Raw genomic sequence first — 24,322 nt, forward strand, 5'->3', positions numbered from 1 at the left:
AGGTGACAACCTGCCTCCATTTGTTTCAGATTTCTGGAAGATAATGACTTGTGTTTTCTTGTCCCAATTAACCACTGACTGCTCCTGAGAAGACCATGTCCAGTCAGAGAGCTGAGTTTCTTTTCCATCGATAACCTCCTGGTGTAGACATGCGAGTGAGATATAGACGCACTGTAGGATCATGTGCAGAATTCTAAATAGGAAGATTTGAAACATTCCTTCCTCCAGTCTACTTCTTCTCATATCCCCATCACAGTCAATTTATATCTACTTAATAATTTAATAATTGAAAATAATCAAAGGCTGGCCTCTCCCACAGTGTTGAGGCCGACTTCATACTGCAAGTCAAATGCTCACAGAGGCTGTGGGAGTATCATCAGTGTGGGATTTGGTGATATAATACAACAGGGAGTAATATGTCTGGGGTCTTGTAGAATACAAGCCTGCTGGCTAAAGGTATTCCAACTTAAACGTTTTAAACATTCTGAAAGACAAACTACCCAAATTTGTGGGTTCGAATCAAATCAGCCATGAGAGCCACCAACTTGCAAGCCCTGGTTTAAAGCTGACATTTAAATGTTTCTGATGTTTCCTAACACTCCTGTCCTCCCTCTACCCCTTGCTCCTAGTTTGAGGGTGAGTCTGGGGAAAAAGGATGAAGAATCTTGGCGTGGCACCATTCTTTCTCCTAGAAGGTAAAGGAAGCACACATGTCGGGCTGCTCCTGCATTGTAAGTTTCATAGTGAGACCCGGACAGCGGTGTACATCAGCCTGCTTTGGGGTTCAGGACTAGGGAGCCCACGCTGCTATGTTCCTGAGCCATGCTTTCTTCTCTCCTTTGTTCCAGTGATGAAGGTGATATTTGATTGCCATCTGCCTGACTACTGTGACCTTTCGATTGGTTCAAAACTCAGGCATTAAAAAAGAGCATTGTTTATTAAACTCCTTCAAACTTCAACATAGGAGTAAATAGAGAAGAATTTCTTTTATTGGGCTGTATGTTAAGAATATGATACTTGGGGACCAGCAGATGGCATAATGGTTACATTGCTGGAATCTCACGTAGCTGACCGTGGTTTGAGTCCTGGACCCAGAGATTTAAAGCTCACACTGGGTACATGTGTGTGCATGACCAAGATCCCAAGAGGAGAATGGAGAAGGGATTGCACCATGGCCATCCCCCCTGTGGAGTGATTTCTCGCTTTCTTTCTCTTTTTCTCTCAGGCAAATGCATGTGCCCAATAGCAAAAATCTCTCTTCAAAAAAAAAAAAAAAAAAGAAAAAATAGAATATATTACTTGAGGGGCCAGCAGGTGGTGTGGTGGTTAGGATGCTGGACTCTCACATGACCAACTGCTGTTTGAATTCCAGACCTGCTAGCTTGAAAATCACACTGGGTGTGTGTGTGTCTGCCTCAATTCCTGAGACAAGAATGGAGGAGAAGGGATTGTGGTATAGCCATCTCCACAAGGCGTGATTTCTCACTTTCCTTCTCACTGTCTCTCTCTGACATGTATGTTCCCTAAGGCAAAAACCTAAATAAAAATAAATAAATAAACAAGATACTTTTTTAAAAAAAAGAATATGTTACTTGGGAATATATTACTCAAAATTAGTGGAATAACCTTTTCAACTCACACTGTTTTGCTGATCATGAATACATTTATGCTGGAAGAAAAAAAAAAGAAAAACAAAAGCAAAGACTCTGCAATAAGAAAACAATTCAACTTGACAGAATTCAACCTGGGGGCTTACTTTTGCTCAGGGGTAGAAAAACACTAGGGCAGAAGTAAGTTTTCAAAACCTTAGAATCACAGATGAGAACATTTCAGAGTTGGGAGAAACATCACGGTCAATGTTCAATCAGGGTAGACCCTGAGAATGCAAGATGAAGAGAAAATAGAGAAGCTGAACAGAAAACACCCCGTGCGGCCCTCAGACAGTGTACTCCCATCCGATACTTGTACTTTTGTCTGCAATGTCTCCCCAGAGTAGATGTACAGTCAAAAAGTGAACATCGATAACAGAAAAAGCATTTCAGTTTTTAGATGCCCTAATTGTTTAAAATGTTTCCTTTTTACTGGACATTCCTAATAGCCTCTCTTCCAACTGTTACCATCCATTTCTTCTCCTACTGCCCTCTGGTGTCATGCAGAGGTAGCTGGGTAGTTCCTTAAATGCTCAAAATAACCGACCATCTCTCCTTTCCATCCCCTCTAAGTGTTCTGTTCTTTGTCTTCACCAGCTTCAGCAACTACAGCTGTTTCTTCGATCATCATCTCAGTCATCATTCTTTAGGCTGCTTTCAAATCAAAGTACAAGCCTCCTCCAGGGGTATCGTCATTAGTGCCACAATAGAATTCCAGACTTTCCCCTCGCTTTTTATTTTATTAATTTTATTAATTTTTTTATTTGATTTGCCATATTTATTGTAGAGCATAGAACATTGTTGACTCATCAATGATCTGACAGTCAACTAAGATCCTGAACACAAAGCCTAATCCTAATGTTTGACTCTCTCATCGAGTTTGGAAGCTAAATGCAAATCTTTATATTTGTTACTTTTTTTTTTTTTTTTTTTTTTTTTTTTAGGAGGGTTTTTGCTTGAGGGGAATTTTAAGAGAGATTTTTGCTGTAGGGTGCATGTGCTCGCTGGAGTGACAGAGAGACAGAAAGTGAGAAATCACTCCCCAGGGGGATGGCCACACCACAATCACTTCTCCTCTGTTCTCCTCTTGGGATTTCAGGCATGCACGCACGCACACCCAGTGTGAGCTTTAAGTTGCCAGATCTGGGACTTGAACTGCAGTCTAGTCTAGTCTACTATGTGGGAGTCCAGCAACGTAACCATTATATCATCTGCTGGTCCCTATATTGGTCATTTTTAAAATGAATCTCTGCCCAGATGCAGTGGCACAGTGGTGGTAACACAATGTTCTGCCACGCTGGAGGCCACATGGATGATGGGGATTTGATTCCTGAACTGACCTGCATATTTGGGATATGCATGTGCATGCGGTGGTCCTGGTTGGCTCGGCAAGGCTGGGGATTTAGACATGATTCCCTGGAGAGGGTGCTTGTTTTCTCTCTCTTTCTCTGTCTCTCATGAATGAAATAGATAAGTAAATTAAAAAAAAAATCTTGTCACATTTGGTTCACACGATTATCTTTCCAAGGTAATTCTGAATACTGATTCTGTCATTTATCTATCCCCTGGTGATTTGTGTGATAAGAAAATTTACCCAGCATGTTATCAGTAATATCATGTGCTGCTGATAAAATTTTCAACAGGAAAAGATTGAGTGAAAAGGGCAGAGGAATGACTAGGGATCTTCCTCCCCAGTTGACATTAATCCCTGCTATGGTTTAATGTTTGTGTTCCTTCCAAAATTCATGTTGAAACAATCCCCAATGCAGCAGTGTTAAGCATTGTGGCCTTTAAGAGGTGAATGAGTTTTCAATGCAGCTAATGCCCTTGTAAAAGGCATTTATCCCTTCTGTCCTTTCCTCCACATGAGTACACAGTGTCCATCCTTTCCGGAGGACACAACGAGGTGCCATCTTGGAAGCTGAGACAGGGCTCTTATCAAACACCAAACCTGCTAGTACCTTGATGGTGGACTTCGTCCAGCTTCCAGACTGTGAGGAGTAAATGTCCCTTGCTTATAGATTGCCCAGCCTATGGTATTTTGTTATAGTAGCACAAACAGATTAAGAAAATCCTCTGCCCAATTTTTGGAGTAAGGCATGTGAACTAATCCTTCTAACTATCCCTCCAGCCTCTTTTCTCTGTCTTGCCCACAAAGGCATCACAAGAGGCTTTTTTTTAACTTGTCCAAAAAAATCTATGCTAGTGGAAAGTTATAAATGAAAATAGAAATTATAAAACAGTGTACATAGTATGATCTCTCTCTCTCTCTCTTTCAGAGGTTTTTGCTATGGGGTATGTACATTTGCCAGAAAGACAGAGAGACAGAAAGGTAGAAAGTGAAAAATCACTCCCCAGGGCAGATGGCCATGCCACAATCCCTTCTCCTCCATTCTCCTTTTGGGATCTTGGGCACGCATGCACACGTGTCTGGCATGAGTTTAAGCCACCAGGTCGACTACATGGGAGTTCAGCAACCCAGCCATTACGCCAATGGCTGGTCCCAGTATGATCTCTTGATAAGGATACATTACAAATCTAGAGTTAGATATTGATTTAATGGATACAGATATAGAGACAGATATAATTCTGCCTATTTGTAGTTCTTGAAAGGAAACATAAAAAAAATAAAGTCTATGTGGGGGCTAGCAGATGGTGTAGCGGCTAAGTCTCTAAATTCCCACATGATTGACCAGGTCCAGGGGTTAAGCCCTGGACCCAGTGGTTTAAAAATCACGCCAGAGTGTGTGCCCACAATCCCAAGAGGAGAATGGAGAAGGTACTGTTGCATGGCCATGCCCCCAGGGGTTGATTTCTCACTCTTCCTGGCTTTTTTTTTTAGGTGAGTACACACACCCTACGACAAAAACCTTAAAAAAAAAGTCCATAAGGATGCTCTGCATGATGAAATTTATCTTTTTTTTCCCTCATATTTCTACAAACAATGTGGGTTATGAAATAATAAAAACATAATTATAGGGGCCAGCAGCTGGCATAGCGGTTACATCACTAGACTTCCACATGTCCAACAGCGGCTCAAGTTCCAGAACTGGTGGCTTGAAAATCATGCTGGGCGCATGTATGTGCATGCCCAAGATCCCAGGAGAAGAATGGAGGAGAAGAGATTGTGGCGTGACCATTCCCCTGGATTTCTCACTTCCCCTCTCTCTGTCTCTGTCTCTGTCTCTCTCTCCAGTAAGCCCATATGCGCCATAGCAAAAACTTCTAAAACAAACACAATAAAAACATAATTCTAAAAATCTTATGTTGGTAATAATTGCTTTCCATTCTAAGTTACCTTAGAAGATATAAAACTTGCCTTGAAGTTGTTGTCAAGAACACTTAGCTACAGTTCTATTTTACTTCCATCCATTAAAGAGAAAATCAAGAATATTTGCCTCTCTATTGTCCACAGTTCCTGAAATAGGACCAGTCATGTTTTAATAGCCTTATTTATGGTTACTCCCACTTTTTCATTGTATTTGTCCTGAATATGCTGGAAACTTTCTAATAGTCTTTGGGTTATTAGAAACACGTCTTCTGCATGAGGTTATCTTTACATTTTTTACCTGGTGACCTCTCATTCATATCTTCACATCCTGTCCCATTATCGTTTCTGTCTAGTTACTCACTCCTTCTTTTGTGTTCCTTTTGTACTTTGAAGACAGCTCTATCTCCTTGTCTACCAGTATCTTTACTCTGAGATTGTGAGCTCCTAGGTGTGTAGTCTGTTTCTTTGTTGAATGTAGGTATTCTCCGGGGAACTTGTAAGAGTGGAGATTACTGAGTCCCATCTCTGGAGTCTTTGGTTCTGCACATTAAGAGTAGGATCCAAGACTGCTTTTATTTAAAAACGTTTATGTGGCCCAGCTACAGGGCCTAGGCAGTGGGGGTGAGGCTGCGTAATGCTAGAGACTGTAAGGAGGACTCTGGGTTCACACCTCAGACCTACCTCAACATGGGCATGCTTGTGATCCCAGATGGCTTCAGAGCTAGGGGGAGAATCACCTCATGAAGATCCTGTTGAGAGTACCTATCACTCTTTCTCTCTCATGAAGAAAATAAATAACTTAATAAAAATAAAAACCTATGTGAGTTTGGTACCTGTGGTCCATGTCCCCCAGTAGCTTAGAGGAAAGGAGAAGGCAATGCCCTTTGTATATTTTGACTATTCCCTCATATGTGGATTGCATCAGAGTGTCCACTCTAATTACACTGATCATGATCATTTAATTTCCTTTGTCTTACACATCAAGAAGGGTTAGCATAAATAGTACAGCAACTAGTGTTTTAGCTCTGATGCAGACAAAAGCCATGGAGACAGATAAATGTTACACGTATATCAGAAGAGATGTGTGCTATGAATGTATTGGATTGTCAGAAAAGTCATGACACATTTTTGCATAGAAGAACAGAAAAAAAATGCCATGACTTTTCTGACAACCTAATAAATATGAAAGAGAAGGCATTTCTTTTTTTTTTTTTCTTTTTGGAGAGGTTTTTACTATAGGGTACATGTGCTCACCAGAAAGACAGAGACAGAGAGACAGAAGGTGAGAAATCACCCCCCAGGGGGGACGGCCATGCCACAATCCCTTCTCCTCCATTCTCCTCTTGGGATCTTGGGCACGCACGAAAATGCGCCTGGCGTGAGTTTAAGCCACTGGGTTCAGGACTTGAACCGCGATCGACTACATGGGAGTCCAGCAACGTAGTCAGTATGCTAACTACTGGTCCCGAGAGAAGGCATTTTTGATTAGACCTTATAGATCCTACTCTTCTAGGTAGAATCCAAGCTTGACTTATTTTTATCAGCAGTTCTACTTTGAAAGACATAGAAATACAGAGAAAGTTAATAAGATGACAGGTGGCATGTTTTCCAGTTTGGGAAATCTTCAAAGCAGATGTTGCTAATCTTCACTTAATAACATGTCTTGCACTTTTGCACACTGATTATAGACCTGCTATAAGGCCATATAAAAAGACATTGCCGCTCTAAATGTTCCCTTACATTTCCTTCCCTGTCACTAGGTTTCAGCTCCTCAAATGCATGCATAAAAGAGACAACCATTTTAACCTTTCAGAAATGGATCTTGATAAAGTAAATCAGAAAGAGATGATGGAAATGTTAATTAACTTGTTTTCATCTTGGTCAGATTCTGTATTTAACCTAAAAGCCTACAGTCTTTTTGGGTGGTTCTCTTAGATTTGATTGCCTATGACAGCCCGAGAAATTCAGTCATGGTTTGGTGGGACTGCTCCTTTGGGATAGTAAGAGTCCTCTTGCCTCTGGCACAGAAAACAAATGCCAACAGAGGAAAGTAAGAGTCACTCATGAGTTATTCTGACACATCTCTTTTCTGGTTCAGGGTTTGTCAGAGACCAAACTTTTCCTTTCAGAACTGGGACCATGTGTTGGCTTCTCCCCTGGGACCACCTCTAGAATACAAGGAGGTGGATGATCTTAAACACCACACACACCACATACCTCTCTGCTTCTGAGAGATCACATGCACAAAAAGTCAGTCTACCTGACAAAACGTCATCCCAAACCACAGGCAGTCCAGATACTCAGAAACTAAAGATAAAAATGCCTAACTTTCCTTTCTTCTTTATTTATTACACAATTAGCCATTTAAAATCCATTTTTGCTTTGGAAATGATAAAAAAAATAAAAAGAAAACACACCACAGTTTGATTTCTTTCACACAGTTTGAAAACAATCTATATTGAGCTTTAAACATTTAATGAACTGAAGAGCTCAACATAAACCATGTCTTCCCTTCAGTAGGAGAATAGCTCTATGGCAATATGATAGATGTCAGATGACAGATGTAACCTAAAAAGATATGCACAAAAAAGAGATGGATTTTTATTTATGTATTTCAAAAATATATATCTTTAATAATGCTGAGGATATGTTCAGAAGTGGTAGCAGAGGTGGGTCAAAGATCTATGTTTTTTAATATCAATTTCCTCCAGAGTAAGGATTTTATCACATTAATAGCTAAATCATAATGATTGTAAAACAGCTGAAATGAAGCAATTAGTATGGCCTATGACAGCCAAGAAGAATGAAACATGTGAGGTTTTCAATGCAAGCCAGATGGATATCTTCAATATACTTCTTATTATCTGCTTGTGGTAATAAGTTCAATTAAACTGAATCAGTACAACACAAGTCCCTTTGAATTGCTGGAAAATAAATTAATTATGTGCTTCACAAGTAATGAAGTCAAAGAATCATATTCTGTTTGCCTTTTTTTGTTTGTTTTGTTTACTCTAACCAGTAAATATACATTATACAAAAAATCCGCATTTCATTCTATAGTAGTTTTTTCCTTAAAACAAAAGTATTTGAATTGAATGGGTTAACGATCACTAGTAAAAGTGTTATGCCTGTCCTACACTATCTGGGAGAGAAGAAAGAAATCAGATCCACTGTCTAGATAAATTTACTTTCTTTTGTTAATTTTTTTTTTTTTCAGTTTTTGCTGCAGGGCATGTGTGTGTGGTGTGGCCATGCTGCAACCTCTTGTCTTTCATTCTCCTCTTGGGATTTTAGACATGCATGCACAAGTGCCAGGTGTGTTTTTCAAGCTGTTGTGTCTGGCACTCAAAATGCAGTCAGTCATGTGGGAGTCCAGTGCCTTAACTATCATACCACCTGCTGGCCTCAGGTTTTCTTTCTTTCTTTTTTTTTTTTTTTTTTTGAGATAATATACAACATGTAAAAATAACAAAAACAAAGAAACCAAACCTTATCAATACTCAAATTTCTACTTCTAGAATTAACAGTCTTTACTATGTCTTCATATACCTTCAGTGTTTTTCACCTGTGAATATATACATTTCTTAAGGTTTTTTATTTATTTATTTTTTTGCTATAGGGTGTGTGTAATCATTGGAAAGACAGAGAGACAGAAAGCAAGAATCCCCCAGGGGGATGTCCATGCTACGATCCTTTCTCTTCCATTCTCTTCTCAGGACTTTGGGCATGCATGCACATGCACCCAGCATGAGTCTCAAGCCACTGGGTCCAGCACTCGAACTATGGTCAAGCCCATGGGAGTCCAGTGCCTTAACTACTACACCACCTGCTGGTCCCTACATATTAAAATTCACTCAAATAGAACCAGATGCCCACTGCAACAGTGGTGGCCACCATTCTGATGCTAGATATGCACATAGAAGATCAAGGTTTGGTTCTCAGGTCTATCCGTATATGTCAGGTGCAAGCATGCACACCACAAATCCTGGTGGGATGGGAGGGCTGGAGGAAGACCATAGCATGAAATATTATTGAAGGTGCCCCCCACCCTCCTGGAGAAATAAACCATTTTTAAAAATTACCCAAATAGAATATTAATAATACCACTAAAGTCCTTTCACATAATCTTACTGCAGGCTATCCTCTCCTCCCAAATACGATCATGCGTTAGTGCTTATGCTGCACATGTATTTCTGTGTTTAAACATTATATGATACTATTTCATTTTACTAACTTTACATTTGATCTACTATATATGCAATAAAATAATACCATATGTATTATTCTTTGACCTGCTCCCCCGCCCCATTACAGTGAACATCTTTGCAGGCCTACCTTGAAATATGTGTGGATTCCTCTAGGGTTGAGGGCCCAGAGAGGGAATTGCTGGGTCATGGAGCTTGCATTCTTTCCATTTTACTTGCTCTCCACTATGTCAATTTTAATTTGCATCCCTACTCAGAGTATGTGAATACCCTTTTCAGCACATGCTCACCTACAAAGGCATTGTTAGATGTTTATCTTTTGCCAATCTTAGATGTAAAACATCATGTCACACCAGTGCTTATATTTGCATTTGCTTGATTACTAATGCAACTGACATTTCTTCAAAGCATGTTGACCCATAGTGCATCTTTTATACCAAAAGCAAGAATGTGAAGCCTGCTTTTGGCAGAGGCTTTGCAGTGAAAGGACAGAGTTGGCATAGAGAAATACAACAGTTAGGGAATTATGTCTTCTTTCTAGACTGAGGATGGTGAAGAGACAGGCAGGATGGAGTCAGGGCAGACTGTCATGATGTGCAATTGTAATCAGCTTGAATCTCAGTATTGCAAAAGGGAAGAAGCTCTTTTACAGAGAGATTTGAACCAAAGGGAAAGCATTCTATCCCTGACTGATACCGCTAAAGGCACACAATTTGCTAGATCTACGTGTCCACAAGAATGTTAGGGGAACTAATGATGCCATTTCATCAGATTTCCAGGTTATGTCGCACTCTGTGAACACAGGAAAAACAATAGGCCCAATGAACTACTCTTTCTTCAGGATTCTCCTATTTTAGCAGATGCCAACTCCAGTGTGGCAGATCTCAGATCTCATGGGATCTAGTATTAAAATGTTCTGGCCTCTGTCCTTATACCAAGGGACTTATCATAATTAGCACTTAGCTCTTTTAACAACAAACTTTTTCTTCCTACTCTGGATGCCTTAGGTCAGAATTTGAGTTAATCCTATCAGAAAGACCCTTAATTATCATCTAGAAATAATTGGTTCCAGTGGAAGACATCTAATTAGGTCGAAATGTATTCTGCTATAAGGGCCCAATGTTAAACGCTTTCATGGTACGTTAGGAGTCAAACGTCATCACTGGTTACTGATTTCTGATTGATCTTCAGTCAAATCTGGATAAAACCTTGAATAATTTTACATAGAAGATGTAGGCTGCTTCAAACTCATTTTCAAAAAGTTTCCAACTGAAAAGACACTACACTATTGTGTCTGTCATGCTATGCATGGTAAGGTTGATATTTCTCCATGTCCTACAGTTAAAACCAGAGAATTTTATACATTGCACAATAATACTGCAGTAGATGATCTTTGGTCTGGTTAAGAAATTTACTATCGTCTATATATAAAAATATATAGTTAAAGGAATAATTTCTTCTGAGAGTCATTCTACTCTTTATAGGTTAGACAATAAGCACTCCTCCTGGCAATGAAGGAATTATTCAGTAAACCACAGGACAGCATCTTTAGTTTGCATGGTTAGAGAATAAGATTACAAAACAATTTCTTGTTAGGAGTACATGTGGTCTTAAATCCTACTGAGGGCCTCTTTTCTATCAAAGCTATTTAAGTACTTTTTTGTTGTTGTTGTTAAAAAAATTGGATAAACAGAGGAACAAAAAGATCTCTGTTAAAATCCAGATAAAGTTAGAGTGAATATTTAACAGAACAACTTCTATTTTGCTATTGTGCCCCCAGTACGAGGCCTTTCTAATCCTAGTGCATTGTTCCAGTGTCTGACAAGTTATTTTTCTCCTCTTTTTCTTTTTGAGAGATTTTTGCCAGAGAAACAGAGATAGACAAAGAGACAGAAAGTGACAAATCACTTCCCAGAGAGATGGCCACACTGCAATTCCTTCTCCTCCATTCTCCTCTCAAGATTTTGGGCACGCACATGCACCTGGTATGAGTTCCAAGCTGCTGGGTCCAGGACACAAACAACCATCGACCCTATGGAAATCCAGTGCCTTAACCACTATGCTACTTGCTGGCACCTCTCCTCTCTTTTGATCAACAACCTTTTCCTTTCTTCTGGATTTTCAGCTTATCTCCCAGGTTTTAGGTCAAACTTTTTGATACTGGAGTGAAGCTAGGGTCCTGGGAGAGAAATCACCATACCAATTCCATCTAGAACTCAGACTCCAGGAGATGTGAACATTTCCAGCATGCAAGATCAGCATCAAATACAATAAAAGTTGTATATAACTTGGCTGGATGTTGCCTTGTGCCAAATTTTGAGATTTTATCCAAAAAAGGGAAAGCATTTTCAAAAAAAGAGATAAGTAATTTTTTTTCCTGTAAGGGGCTAAACAGCAAATATTTAAACCTTTGCAGGTCAAGAGACAAAGTTTAGGATATTAGGTAAGTATATTATATAATATGTATGACTATTCAATTCTGCTCAAAGGCAACCATAGTCCATATGTAAACAAATGACGTGGATGGATTCTAATGAATCTTTGTGAACAGTGGAATATAAACTCTATAAAATTTTTACATGAGCAAAAATATTATTATTTTGATCTTTTTTTGTCTTAAATGGGTTAAACATGTGATGACTAGTTTTGGCTTCTGGGTTATAGAAAACACAAGCAGCTGGATGGATTAGATCCACAGGCCACAGTTTGTAAACTTCCCAAAAATGCAATGCTCTTAAACTTAGGTAGGTATGCATGAAAATCAACAAGAGTGCTTATTAAAAATGACTTTTATTTTTTAAAGCTTTTGCCATAGGGTGCATGAACTCGCTACAAAGAGACAAAGAGAGACAGTGAGAGGGAAAGTAAGAAATCAACCCCCAGGAGGAATGGCCACACTTCAATTCCATCTCTTTCATTCTCCTCCTGGGATTTCAGGAGTGCACACATGCACATGCGCCCTGTGCCATGCATGATTTTCAAGCCACCGTGGGACTCAAATGATGGTCAGCAACGTGTGAGTCCAGAACCTTAACCACTGTGCCACCTTCTGGTCCCAGAAAAAAAAAATGTCATTTTTTTCAGGCCTTATTCGTGAGATTTAGATTTGTTAGCTTAGGGGTGAGGACCAAGAGATCTGCATTTTTACTGAGTCCTGAACTTTCAGTTGCTAAATGCCATCTACAAAGTTCTGTGGTTTTGAACAGTGTTTTTCCAAGAATAGCCTGGAACCACCTGCTGCAGAGTTACTCGAGGTCATTTTGGATGTAGTTCAGCAAGATAACTAGGGTAATAGCATCCCTAGCTTAAAGCCCCAATTTTCATTTTCAGCCCTGGAGGTGATCGATAGGAGCTAGGGTTGCTATTACCTTAGTTATCTTGTTGAACTACATCCAAGGCAAATACTCCATGTGGCTCTTCTCCAGGCCTGCTACTTAAAAGAATCCAGCATATTAAATCTGGACAGCAAAGACACTGTGTCATGCAAAATGGCACACCTTTAACTCTGCTACAGAGATAAAAATGAATGAATAAGTAAAATATTGGAGGTAAATATAGTCAGCCCTCCGTATAGTTCAGGGATTTCTTTTTGGTAAAGAAATTTATTTATGTATTTCTTCCATGAGAGAGAGAGACAGAAAGAGAGAGGAAGAGGGAGCGAAAGAGAGAGAGAGAGAGAGAGAGAACCAACAGGTTCTTAGGCTGTGATCTAGGCCCAGCATCAGCCAGATAGGATCGTGGATAGAGGTGCATGTATTGGGCATGCACAGAGAAACCTTGGCATGGAAACTTGGGACCTTCCCATGTGGCTTCTGTATCATGGCACTTTATTTGTTTCTTTAGATTTTTGCCATAGGGATGTATGTTCATCAGAAAGAGACAAAGAGACTCAAAGAGAGGGAAAGTGAGGAATCCTCCCAAGGGGAATGGCCACACCACAATCCCTTCTCCATTCTCCTCCTGGGATTTTGAGCGCACATACACACACACACACACACACACACACACACACACAAGTGCCTGGCATGATTTTCAAACTCCGGGTCTAGGACTCCAACCGCTGTCGACCATAGGGGAGTCCAGCATCTTAACTACCACACTACCTGCTGGCCCCAGATGGCATATTTTTTACAGTTCTTTATGTCAACAATCACTAAAGCATATATTTAAAAGTCAAATATATTTTCTGTCAGGATTTGGGCATCTGACTTGTGAACTGTTCTTGCTTAAAATGAAAGAGCAAACCAAATCCTGAATATACTACATAACAAGCTTGAAACATAAAAATCGGTAAAATTTAGAAATTCCAATGATGGGAAGATAATCAACAGCCCCCTGGGCACCTGTCAGAATTCTGCAGTTTGGAAGTCTGCTCATGCATAAGCTGAATATTTACCCACTTGACAGGTACTTGCCAGAAATTTATTTTAAGCCTCCTCTTTCTTGCATAATAGATTGTCCCCTCCTTTGTCTCCCCTACTTGCTGACCCCTTGTTTGACATTATCCAAATCATGGGGACAGGGTGGGGAGGAAGAGGACTGGGTTTTCAAAGCAAAGTTAATGACAGAATTATTGTAAAAAGGTTAGAAAAGATATGTTCTATTGTCTGACCTTCACAGTGTTTTAATCCTAGACATACAAGGAGATCAAAACGAATACAAGCACATTTTAAGGTTAGAGAACACCTTCTCTGATAAATTAATCCCTCTGTAGATCTCAAAATTGAATTAAAATACAGTGTTCAGTCATATTTGGGGCTACACTGTTAACATTTGCATTAAAGGTGCAGGGCTCAAACACTTTGATGTGCAATTCAGTACTTGGCACAGTTCATGTGGAGTTCAGAATGGTTTTCTCTGCTTCTATTGTGCTTTATGGGGCAGATTGCTAAATTGTATTTCTCAGTTTATGTTAATGTCCTTCTCGGAGACCTAGCAGTGTGGATGGCCCCTCTGCACACACATGCAGTTCCCATTAGTGCTAATGGGAGTCAGAACCAAGCACTGGGAGATAAATGATCTCCCAAATCTCTTCTGACCTTACTCCAAGTAACAGGATTGTTAACTTTCGTGAACATATTGACTAACTAAAACTCATATTTCTTTTTCCCCCTCCCCACTTCACCTAGAAAAAAATAATATAAGAATCAGAGGGTCTCTATGGAGGAACTGATGGCAGTTGAAACCAGCAGCCAAGCTGGGAAAGAGCTTTGCCTTGAAACCAATGAACTCTGCCTGCAGTCACCCTCCCTGAGCACATTGTATCTTGACCTCAGGGCTCAGACCTACACATCTCTGCTCCTCCTCTCACCTTCCTCCAGGCTCCCTCTGTCCCAGTCCTTCCCCTTTCTTTCTTCTATTAGGGATTTTCATTGTTTGTTTGTTTGTTTATATTCTTCCTTTCTTCCTTCCATCAGTAAGTGAGAGAGAGAGAGCATCCTCAGCAGGGTCTTCACACTGTGGTCCACCCCCCAGCCTCAGCTAGACACAGATTACGGGCATGCATGTACTTAGTTACCCAGGGAGGTATCCAGACCCAAACCTAGAGCTTTCCAAACTAGGTTGGCACCATGCAGCATTGCAGTTTACCACTGCACCACCATCAAGCACCAAGGAATTTTCTATTTTTAAAGTGTGTTATGTGCCTCTGCAAAACACATGGCCAGTGCTGGGAGGGCATACTTCTGTCATGCCTCACTCAAAGTCCTTTCCATAAGTCCATTAAAACTCTCCTGAAAATTAGGACTGGCAGTTAGCGTAATGGCTGTGTTGCTGGACTCCCATGTAGTTGACCGTGGTTTGAGTCCTGGACCCGGTGGCTTAAGCTCACGCCAGGCGCATGTGCATGCGTGCCCAAGATCCCGAGAGGAGAATGGAGGAGAAGGGATCGCGGCGTTGCCATCCCCACTGGGGGCGGGGGGGGGGGTTGATTTCTCGCTTTCTCTCTCTCTGTCTTTCTGGTGAGCGCATGTGCCCTATAGTAAAAACTTCTCAGAAAACAACAGCAACAACAAAAAAACCCAACTCTCCTGAAAATTAATCTTAAATCACATCTCCCAGCATTAGTCATTCACATGCTATCTTCAGGGTTTTTATATATTCTCCTATAATAATCCATATTTAATACTTGTCTTTATACTGACTCACTTCTTATATACATTTTAAGATTGTTATCATTGTCATTAATGAAAAACTCATATTTTCCTAACATACATGGAAAGAAACAAGTAATTACTAATTTTATTTAAAGCTTAACTGTAAGCTGCATAAAAACCATCTCTTTTAACCATACTTGGGAGATGATTATTCACATTTTGCTAGAAGGGAAGTAATATATTATTTAGTTTGTTAAAATATAAGTTACTATCATAGTAATACTTTTATCCACACACAAAAAAATGAGGGGCCATGAGAGACTCCATTCTTGGTCTATTTATAAGGTTTGCACCATAACCCAGCCTCAGGTGAGCAGCAGGGAAATGCCTGGTTAGTTGGGAATGGTTTTGTCCTGGGGCTGGTGGTAGCATTGGATATGAATTCTGACAGGAAATAGAGAACTTTCCTTTCTGCCAGCTCTCTTGAAAGCCAAGGAAGCCAACATATTTAGAAAGGATGATAATCAAATATGGGACAAAACTTGTTCCTACATGTGAAAACATATCACATTCAACAATACAGAAGAACATATATAGGACTTCTATGTTTAGGTGCTTATAATCTCTTATACTCTTAGTCATTTCTGTGTGGTAACATCATTTCTCTTTGCTAAATTATTCTGTTGGGGTGGAGAATTCATAAATATTTATTTCAATATGACTTAGAATAGATGCATAGCCATTTTATTAAAATATCAACAATAACAAAAACAAAATAACTACTATTATTTCTTTGATCCCAGGTACCACTTAACATGGACTGTCACAGTCCAAAAAAAAATAAAATAAAAAGCTAATAGTCTTGTCCAAAGTCACAGAGCCAGTGAGTGAGAGGAATGAGATTCCAATCTAGGTCTCTCTGATGCTAATCCCTGTCCCTTAATCACCATTTAATACAGATTCCTAATATTCTCTTGCATCTCCATAATCTGCAAATATTCTACTGGGTTGTTGGAAAAGTCATGATGCATTTTTGTAAAGAAAAACATAGAAAAATATGTCATGAGTTTTCGAAAGACTCAATATAATGGGCCCCAGCTCTGCCATAACCATCTCTGATACCTTGGGGTCTCTCTTGAGTAAATCACCAAATTTCCTTTTGCAGCTGAGACAGTCATCCATCGTAAAGACCTCTAGCTGGAGCTGTGATACTGTTTCTCAGAGGAAATAATTAATAGACTAAAATTGTTGGAGTCAATTTAAATATAGATTTCCTCTTTTTTTTTACTTGCCAGAGGGTACATACACTTGCCAGAGAGACAGAGAGAGAGAGAGAGATGGAGAGCACTCCCCAGCAGGGGGTGGCCATGCTGCAACCACTTCTCCTATTTCTCCATCCAGTTGGGATCTGGGGCATGCATATGTGCACACCTGGCATGTTTTTCAAGCCCCTAGGGCTTGAGATGAGAAATGTGGGCTATGGCTCTCTTAACCACTAGACTACAGGGCTATGCTCTTGGGCTTCCAAATTTCTGTCTACATAGACAAGTATGTTCATGATAAAAAGACTTCCCAATGGGACCAGCAGTTAGTGTAATGCTATGTTGCTGACTCCCATGTAGTCAACTGCAGTTCAAGTCCCGGACCCAGTGGTTTAAACTCATGCCGGGCGCATGTGCGTGCGTGCCCAAGATCTTGAGAGGAGAATGGAGAAGGGGGGGGGGATGATTTATCGCTTTCTCTCTGTCTCTCTGGTGAGCGCATGTGCCCTATAGCAAAACATCTCAAAAAAAAAAAAAAAAGACTTCCCAAAATGGTAGTACATTTCTAATTTCTAGTGACCCTGAACTATATAATTAATTTATGTTAAAAATGAAAATGGACATTCATATTTGTCTTAAACTATTTTACTTTATGGAGGGAGCTACAAATGGATAAGAGGAAATCCTATTATATCGTTCATCTGTATTTATTATGCATAAGCAGGAAAAATGGGTTAAAAAAACCTCTTTCTGATGCAGGATAAAGAGCTGCAGAGAACTGTGAATCAGGAACTCTGGAAACAAGGTCCCTTTCTGCTCCTGGGGCTTTTGAGAACACCATCTACCAAAGTTTTACCTTCTTCTGTCAAATGATCACCAAGATCCTTTAGACTCAAAAATTCTATGACTGGGCAGGACATAAAGTGGTAGAAATGCAAATGAAATGTAAATTAAGATCTCATCCTTCACAATTCTTACTTAGCACTTTTGTCCTGGTGTTGGAATAGTCTCACATCATGTGCTTATGCTGAGAGCAGACAGGACATTTTGTCATAGCTATAAAGCACCCAGGGTAAGGTATGTGGAAAATTTTATTTCCTTGAAACTGACAGGGTTGGCTGGGTGACTAAAGCAAAGCACAGAGGTGATCAAAACCCTTTATTAATCTAATAAGCCATACCCATATCTTTCAATAACCAGGGCAACTGTTTTAAAAATCACCAATGTCATAGTTTAAACAATGTTTGCTAAAAATAGTACCCGAGTCGTGGGGTTTTAATTTGTTAGCATAGTATTCATAGACATGAATTTGAAATCTATGGAGACTTGAAAGAAATTTAATTAAAGGACTGAAGATAACACTAGCTACAATACCATAATAGATACAATGGCTGTAATTCTCAAAATTGTATTGGGTGATTCTGAAATAAGATAGCCTTTCAATCATATTCATTACTAACAGTTCTCTAGGAATTATTAATGATATCATGTTTGCCATGATGAATTAATTTAGCAACACAGTGATATCTGTACATATTAATATGAATGATTCCACGTCTGCAGACTGCATTATTCGAAATGAGGACACAGAGAGTGATATATGAGTTCTCTGGGTTAGCCATTACCTTTTACTACCAAGTTTCCAGTGCTGCTAGCAGTTCCAAAATGGTTCGTGGCTATACAGGTGTAACTTCCAGCATCTGATTTAGTCACGTTGATGATTCTGAGGTTTCCATCTTCAGAAATGGTAATTCTGAAATCAAAGCAAATGAACCAAAAATGGTGAAGGTTATCATATGACTCATTGGAAATTATTTCTGTCATCCCTGTTATCTTTCAAATTGGACATTATGGCGACATCATTTGACAGCCTCATCCTTATTTAGGGTGTTCGTCTACATATACATAAACATAATTGGGATATGTGACTTTGCTTAGAACTTTGAATCCTTCTTTACTAAAATGATCTGAACATTCTGTTGCACTAGCTGTCATAAATATTAAATAGGATATAACCACTGATCTCCCTTTGGTAGCTCTAACAACCTTGTGCAAAGAAAAGTCTTATTGTAGAGCAATAAGGCGGTTAAGGGCACTGGACTCACACATGCCTGACGTGGTTCGAGACCCAGCAGCTTGCTTCCTCACTTTCTCTATTACTCTCTGGTCAAATTTAAATAAATAAATAAATAAATAAAGTTAAATAAAATAATTCTTAAAAGAAACTGCCAATAAGGAATACGGAAAGAAAAAACAGACAAACAAAAAACTCTTGATTGACCACTTTATGCCTTTTCATTGAAAGTGGATTTTTGTTTGTTTGTTTGGTTTTCTCTACATAAGACGCCTAAATTAAATGAGGTATTATTACACATATTTATTTTTGAAATAGTTAATATAGTTTTTAGGTGATACAAAAGCTGAACTCAAAAAAATTAAAATATTCCACTACTTGGTGTGATTTTGGCAGGCCTGTAAATGTGGAAGGCACATGTCATGCCCCACGAGTAGCAACAAACATATACCTTCTGAAGGAAAGCAAATGCTTTTGCTGACAGACATAAAAGCTGGAAGACAGACAGTGAGAGGGAAAGTCAGAAATCATCCTTTAGGGAGGATGGCCATGCCAAGCAATCCCTTCTCCTCCATCCTCCTCCTGGGATCGTGGGCACACACGCACACCTCCTTGGTATGATGGTATGATTTTCAAGTCACCGGGTCCAGAACTCAAATCGACGTCAGCCATGTAAGAGTCCGGTGATGTAATCACTACGCCATCTGCTGGCCCCAACATACTTTCTTTTAATATGACAATTCAGTCAGCATTCTTTTTATACTTTGACTATCCTTTCTGACAACCTGAAGTCAATATAAAAATTAACCTAGTTATCCCAAATCAATGTATAAAGTATAGACAAGGAGTTAGGGTGCCTGTGATTGGGTGTTTTTCCTGCTGGCGGTGGCTGTGTCACTTTCTGGTAGGGATGTGGGTCACAGGCTTAGCTGCTGCACTGTGATGAACCATGTTCCTGGTGGAGGCAAGGGAGTCAGTTGGAGCTAGGGCCTGTACCGGGAGCAGCTGGACTGATCTTTGCTGCTGCAAGATTTGAGGGCGTTTACATTTCTCAGGCCATGAAGCATGAGGAGCCTCAAGGAAAACAAGTTTTTCAAAGTCTAACTCTGCCTTCGTGGTGGCTATTACAAAGGTGGGTTTGAATGCAAAAGACAAAATGGGAAGCAGCATTAATACTAGGTAAGTCCTGCTGCCATGAAAGGAAAAAAAAAGAGATGCCCATTGGTCAGTTATGCTCTTAAATCACTCAAAAAAGGAAGTCCTTATATAGTAACCAAAATCAACAAAGCTAAAGATTTACTAGACAAGTAAGCTAAAAATAATGTAAATGTAGGGTGGATTTTGTTTTTTGCTTTTGCTATAGGGCGTGTGTGCTTTCTGGAAAGAGACAGAGATAGGCAGAGAGAGGGAAAATGAGAAATCACTCCCCAGGGGGGATGGCCATGCTTCAATCCCTTTTCCTCCATTTTCTTCTTTTTCTTGGGGTTTTGGGCACGCATGCACATGTGCCTGGTGTGATTTTCAAACTGCTGTGTCTAGGACTTGAACCATGGTTGCCCATGTGAGAACCCAGCGTCTTAACCACCAGGCCACCTGCTGGTGTCATGTATAGTAAATTTTAAGCTCATATTAATTTATGTATATGGTTTCTGGTTTTTAAAATAGATATATCATAGAATGTCTAAAAACTATCATTTTTTAAGGTTTATTTATTTCTCCTATGAGAAGGAGAGAGACAAGAGAGAGAGGTACTCCCAACAAGGTCTTCATGCAATGATCCACCCTCAGCCTCAGCCAGCGAGGATCACATGCACATCCACGTGAAGCCATCATGTAGAGAGAGAGAGACCTTGGGATATGAAACTGAGACTTTCCAAGTAGCTTTAGCATTGTGTTACTGCTACTAGCTAAAACTACAATTTAAAAAATGATTTAGTGGGACAAACAGATGACAGAATGGTTACGTTGTAACCAACCCCGGTTTGAGTCCTGGTCCTGGCAGTTTAAAATTCACCCCAGGTATGTGTGCAGGCGTGCTCAAAATCTCAAGAGGAGAATGGAGAAGGGATTGCAGTGTGGCCATCCCCCCGGGGGGTGATTTCTCACCTTCTGTCTCTATGTCTCTCTCTGTCTCTCTGGCGAGTGCACGTGTCCTAATAGAAAAAACAAAACAAAACAAAAGACTTTCTAAAAAATGATTGAGCAAAAGCTAAACAAAGCCTTTAAAAAAATTTTTTTTTAAAGATACAGACAAGGAGGCCTTTTATTCATTAACACCACAGATACCACATAACAGTTGCTCAGTAAAGGCCATGTGATTCTTCATTTGCTAAAGAGCAGATGTACTGACAAAAATAGAGTGGTGATTAAATCTTAATTACCTCAATAATAACAAAAATAGCTTGAAAGGAATTAGTCATATTTCTATGTTAGAAATGGTGAAAGTCAGAAAATGAAAATTCATTAAATAAGGTGACATTTGTTTTTTGGGTCTGGACTCATCTTCTGTGAGGTAACATTTGCCTGGGGCATATTAGAGGCCCCAGAGGTAAGCCAACGCATTCAAAGCACAAAGGCCTATTAATAATTTATACCATTTAAAATGGTATCATTGTGATTCCAAAAGCCTAATAGTACTGTTTGTGTCAAACTGTAAAATGCCACAGGATATGAGTAGAGAAACAAGGAAAGGACTTGTCACCAGATGACCTGGGTTCCTTCCTTGACCCTGATACTTGTCAAGTGTATGATCTGGCTTATACACTAAGACAGGGTTTCTCAAGCATGGCATTACTGACATTCAGGACCTAATAATTCTTTGTCCTGAGGAGGATACTGAACACCATCCCTTGCCTTTACCTATTAGACTCTACAAGCTCTGTCCCTATCCTTAAGCCATGAAAATATAAATAAATAAATAAATGAATAAAAAGCAGACATTGCCAAATATCCCCTGGGGAGCAAAATCACCCCCAGGTGAAAGCTACTGGTCTAACTTTTAGTTTCTTTCACAGAATATCATGACGATTATCTCCTATCATGAGGTAAGATAGATAAGAATTTCCATTAACTATACAGTGCTCTAGAAATGTTTGTCCTGCTATCTTTTCTATCTCAGATTCTTTCTTTTGGTATCTCCATTGCAGAAAAAGCCCCCAGCATCATGCTGCTACTCCAGCTGTGGGATCCAGCTACCTCTTCACAATCCTAGTACAGGGTTCCCCTCAGTCCATTCTTCTCTATTCTCCTTTTGGGATTTCAGGCTCTCACACACATGTGCCTGGCATGAATTTCAAGACACTATGTCTGGGACTTGAACTGCAGTCAATTATGTGGAAGTCCAGTGATGTACCCATATGCCATCTGCTGGTCCCATCACAATAACTTAACAAACTCTTGTACTTTATTTTTAAGATTTCAGTGCCTGACATTGGTTTATCATTTTAATCTTCCCTCTGGTATCTGCAAAGATGTAAAACATGGGTAAGACTTTAAAGGTCCAAGTTGCAGATGAGAGAGGTTAGTGAGGAAGATGAGGGTGATTTCAGTGGCCTTTATTAAATCACATTATATTTCTGAGACCACATATTGTTCTTAGGTACAATCCAAATATGGAGGTAGTAAGAAGTGTGAAGGATTGTTCTCTTGTGAAACTCAACCACTTTCTTAGTTAAGCAATACAGTGATTAGGAACATAAACTCTGGGGGGGCAGCAGATGGCTTGGAAGTTAAACAGCTTGATCCCACATGGCTAACTACACAATTTGAGTCTCGGACACAATAGCTTGAAAATCACACTGGGCTCGTGTGTGTATGCCCAAAATTAGAAGAGGAAAATGGAGGAGAAGGGGTTATGGATGGGTGTCCCCCTAAGACTAAGACATAATTTGATTTCTCACTTTCCTTTTCTCTCACTCTGTCTCTCTCTGGTGAACGCATGTGTCCTATAGCAAAAACTAAAAACTAATCAATAAAAACAAAACCCTATAAGCTCTGGAACCAAACTCTCCAGGTTGAAATTGTCTCCTGCTACTTATGAGCTGTGTGTAACTTTGGGTAAGTTAATATTTCTGTATCTAAGTTTCCCTATTTAAGACAATGGAATAATCAAAGTAATTGTGTCTCATAGGGTTTTTGTAAAGATGTCCAATGCTTAGGATAATGCCTGGTACATAAATGCACACCTTAAGTCCATTGGCCGAATCTTCTATTAAGTGAATCTCTGTACTCTCTTGGACTCAGGGTTTCAAGTATTTATAAAGGATTCTGTTAAGGCTAAGGCAACTGACAAGTCGTTCTGCCACTCTGGAGTCCTACGACACATTAACAAGGCATATTGGTGATACCAACTAGTAATAGAAAGTGGATGAAATATTAGACTCATTCATAGATATTTACTGAACTTTTCCTTTGTAGAAGGCCATCACTATTCTACAGTGATGTGAAATTTTCTGTTCTCAAGAGGCTTGAGACATCAGATAATTATATATCTAGAAATAAAGCCAATGTTCACCATAATGCACATATTTCTGTAAGTGCACAGAAGGAGCATGACTTTTTCCAATGGGAAAGCTTTTTCACACACTATCTAGTTAAAGAGATGGGCAGCGAGCCAGCCCTGGCAATCAGGAGATCCCATTCTGTTATCTACAGTAATTGATTTAGGGAAAAACACACCACCAAAACCAGGAGTTCTTTGAGGAAACAATCTTTTTCTGCTGGGACTGTTAAATTTGGAAGTTGGGAAGGAACTGTTGGCAGTGATCTTGCCTGTCGTTTTGAGAGAGCACGTCTTAAGGAAGCTCAACAAAGAGTGTGAGAGACAGAGAGACAGAGAGGTTATGATATGTTTAAGTTTCTCTTCAAGTCTGAAGCCAAAAGCATCCCTTCTATACCCCAGATACATGAGCCAATAATTAGAAATGGAGTTCTCAGCCCTTATGATTAGATGAGTGCAATCTTTTCAAGAAATTACTGAGCGTGTTCAGGTGATAGTGACACTGAAGAGGAGGGATGGATTCTGCAGCTGATTCTGTGATGGCTGTCTCTACAGAACTCGTTCCTAGAAAACTGATGGATACTCTCTCATATGGAGGAGTAAGTGCAGAGTTCGAAGAATGAAAAATTGACCCGATGTTTCTTCACAGGCAAGTATGTCATACACTTTTGGCTGTTTATTTCTGCATATAAAGTTAAGTATACAATTAATGTGTTGCTTTTCATCTGTTTTATGGCATTCGTATAAGCCAGGAATTAATTGTAAAACTAGCATTTGGCCTTGGGGTACTAACTTGGACTAACTCAAGAAACTTTTGAAACACAACTCAATACTAATACTTACACACTCCTTGCTTTTGATCTGGATTCTATAACGACTTAGACGAAGAGTTTTTCAACTAATATTTCTGAATTCATTTTGTTCATGAGCATAGTGATTGAGGACAAGGACAGCTTTATTTCCATGTTCATTTCTTGCTGAGATTTCAGTTTCCTCTTTGCTCCGTCTCATCTTAGTTTTTTTCTTTTTTAGCCTATTGACTGACCTATAGCTATTAGCTTGATATTGAACTTTGAGCTCCTCCTAATACTCATGAATAGTGATAGAGTTAGATAAAAAGAATTGAAAATGTAAATCTGTTCCTGGCTTGGAATAGGTTAGCCCTGACCTACCTGTGGGCTCTTTTTAAATCATTGATAGTATCAGAGGAAAGTCAAAGATGATAAAGCAGCAAGTAGTAAAAATAAAGGTGTGACACAGAACTTAAT

General features: G+C 39.5%; 1 protein-coding gene across 1 annotated transcript in view; it reads right to left on the minus strand.

The window, feature by feature from the left end:
* The window catches only part of CNTN4 (contactin 4), a 252,313-nt gene that overhangs the window by 80,069 nt on the left and 147,922 nt on the right, over positions 1-24,322 (minus strand). Inside the window, exon 7 of the mRNA XM_006157939.3 lies at positions 18,108-18,235. Coding sequence (XP_006158001.1) covers positions 18,108-18,235 — 128 coding nt within the window. The remainder of the gene's footprint in view (positions 1-18,107; positions 18,236-24,322) is intronic.

Source organism: Tupaia chinensis, unplaced genomic scaffold (genome assembly GCF_000334495.1).
Source record: "Tupaia chinensis unplaced genomic scaffold, TupChi_1.0 Scaffold000565_1, whole genome shotgun sequence".
NCBI lineage: Eukaryota > Metazoa > Chordata > Mammalia > Scandentia > Tupaiidae > Tupaia > Tupaia belangeri.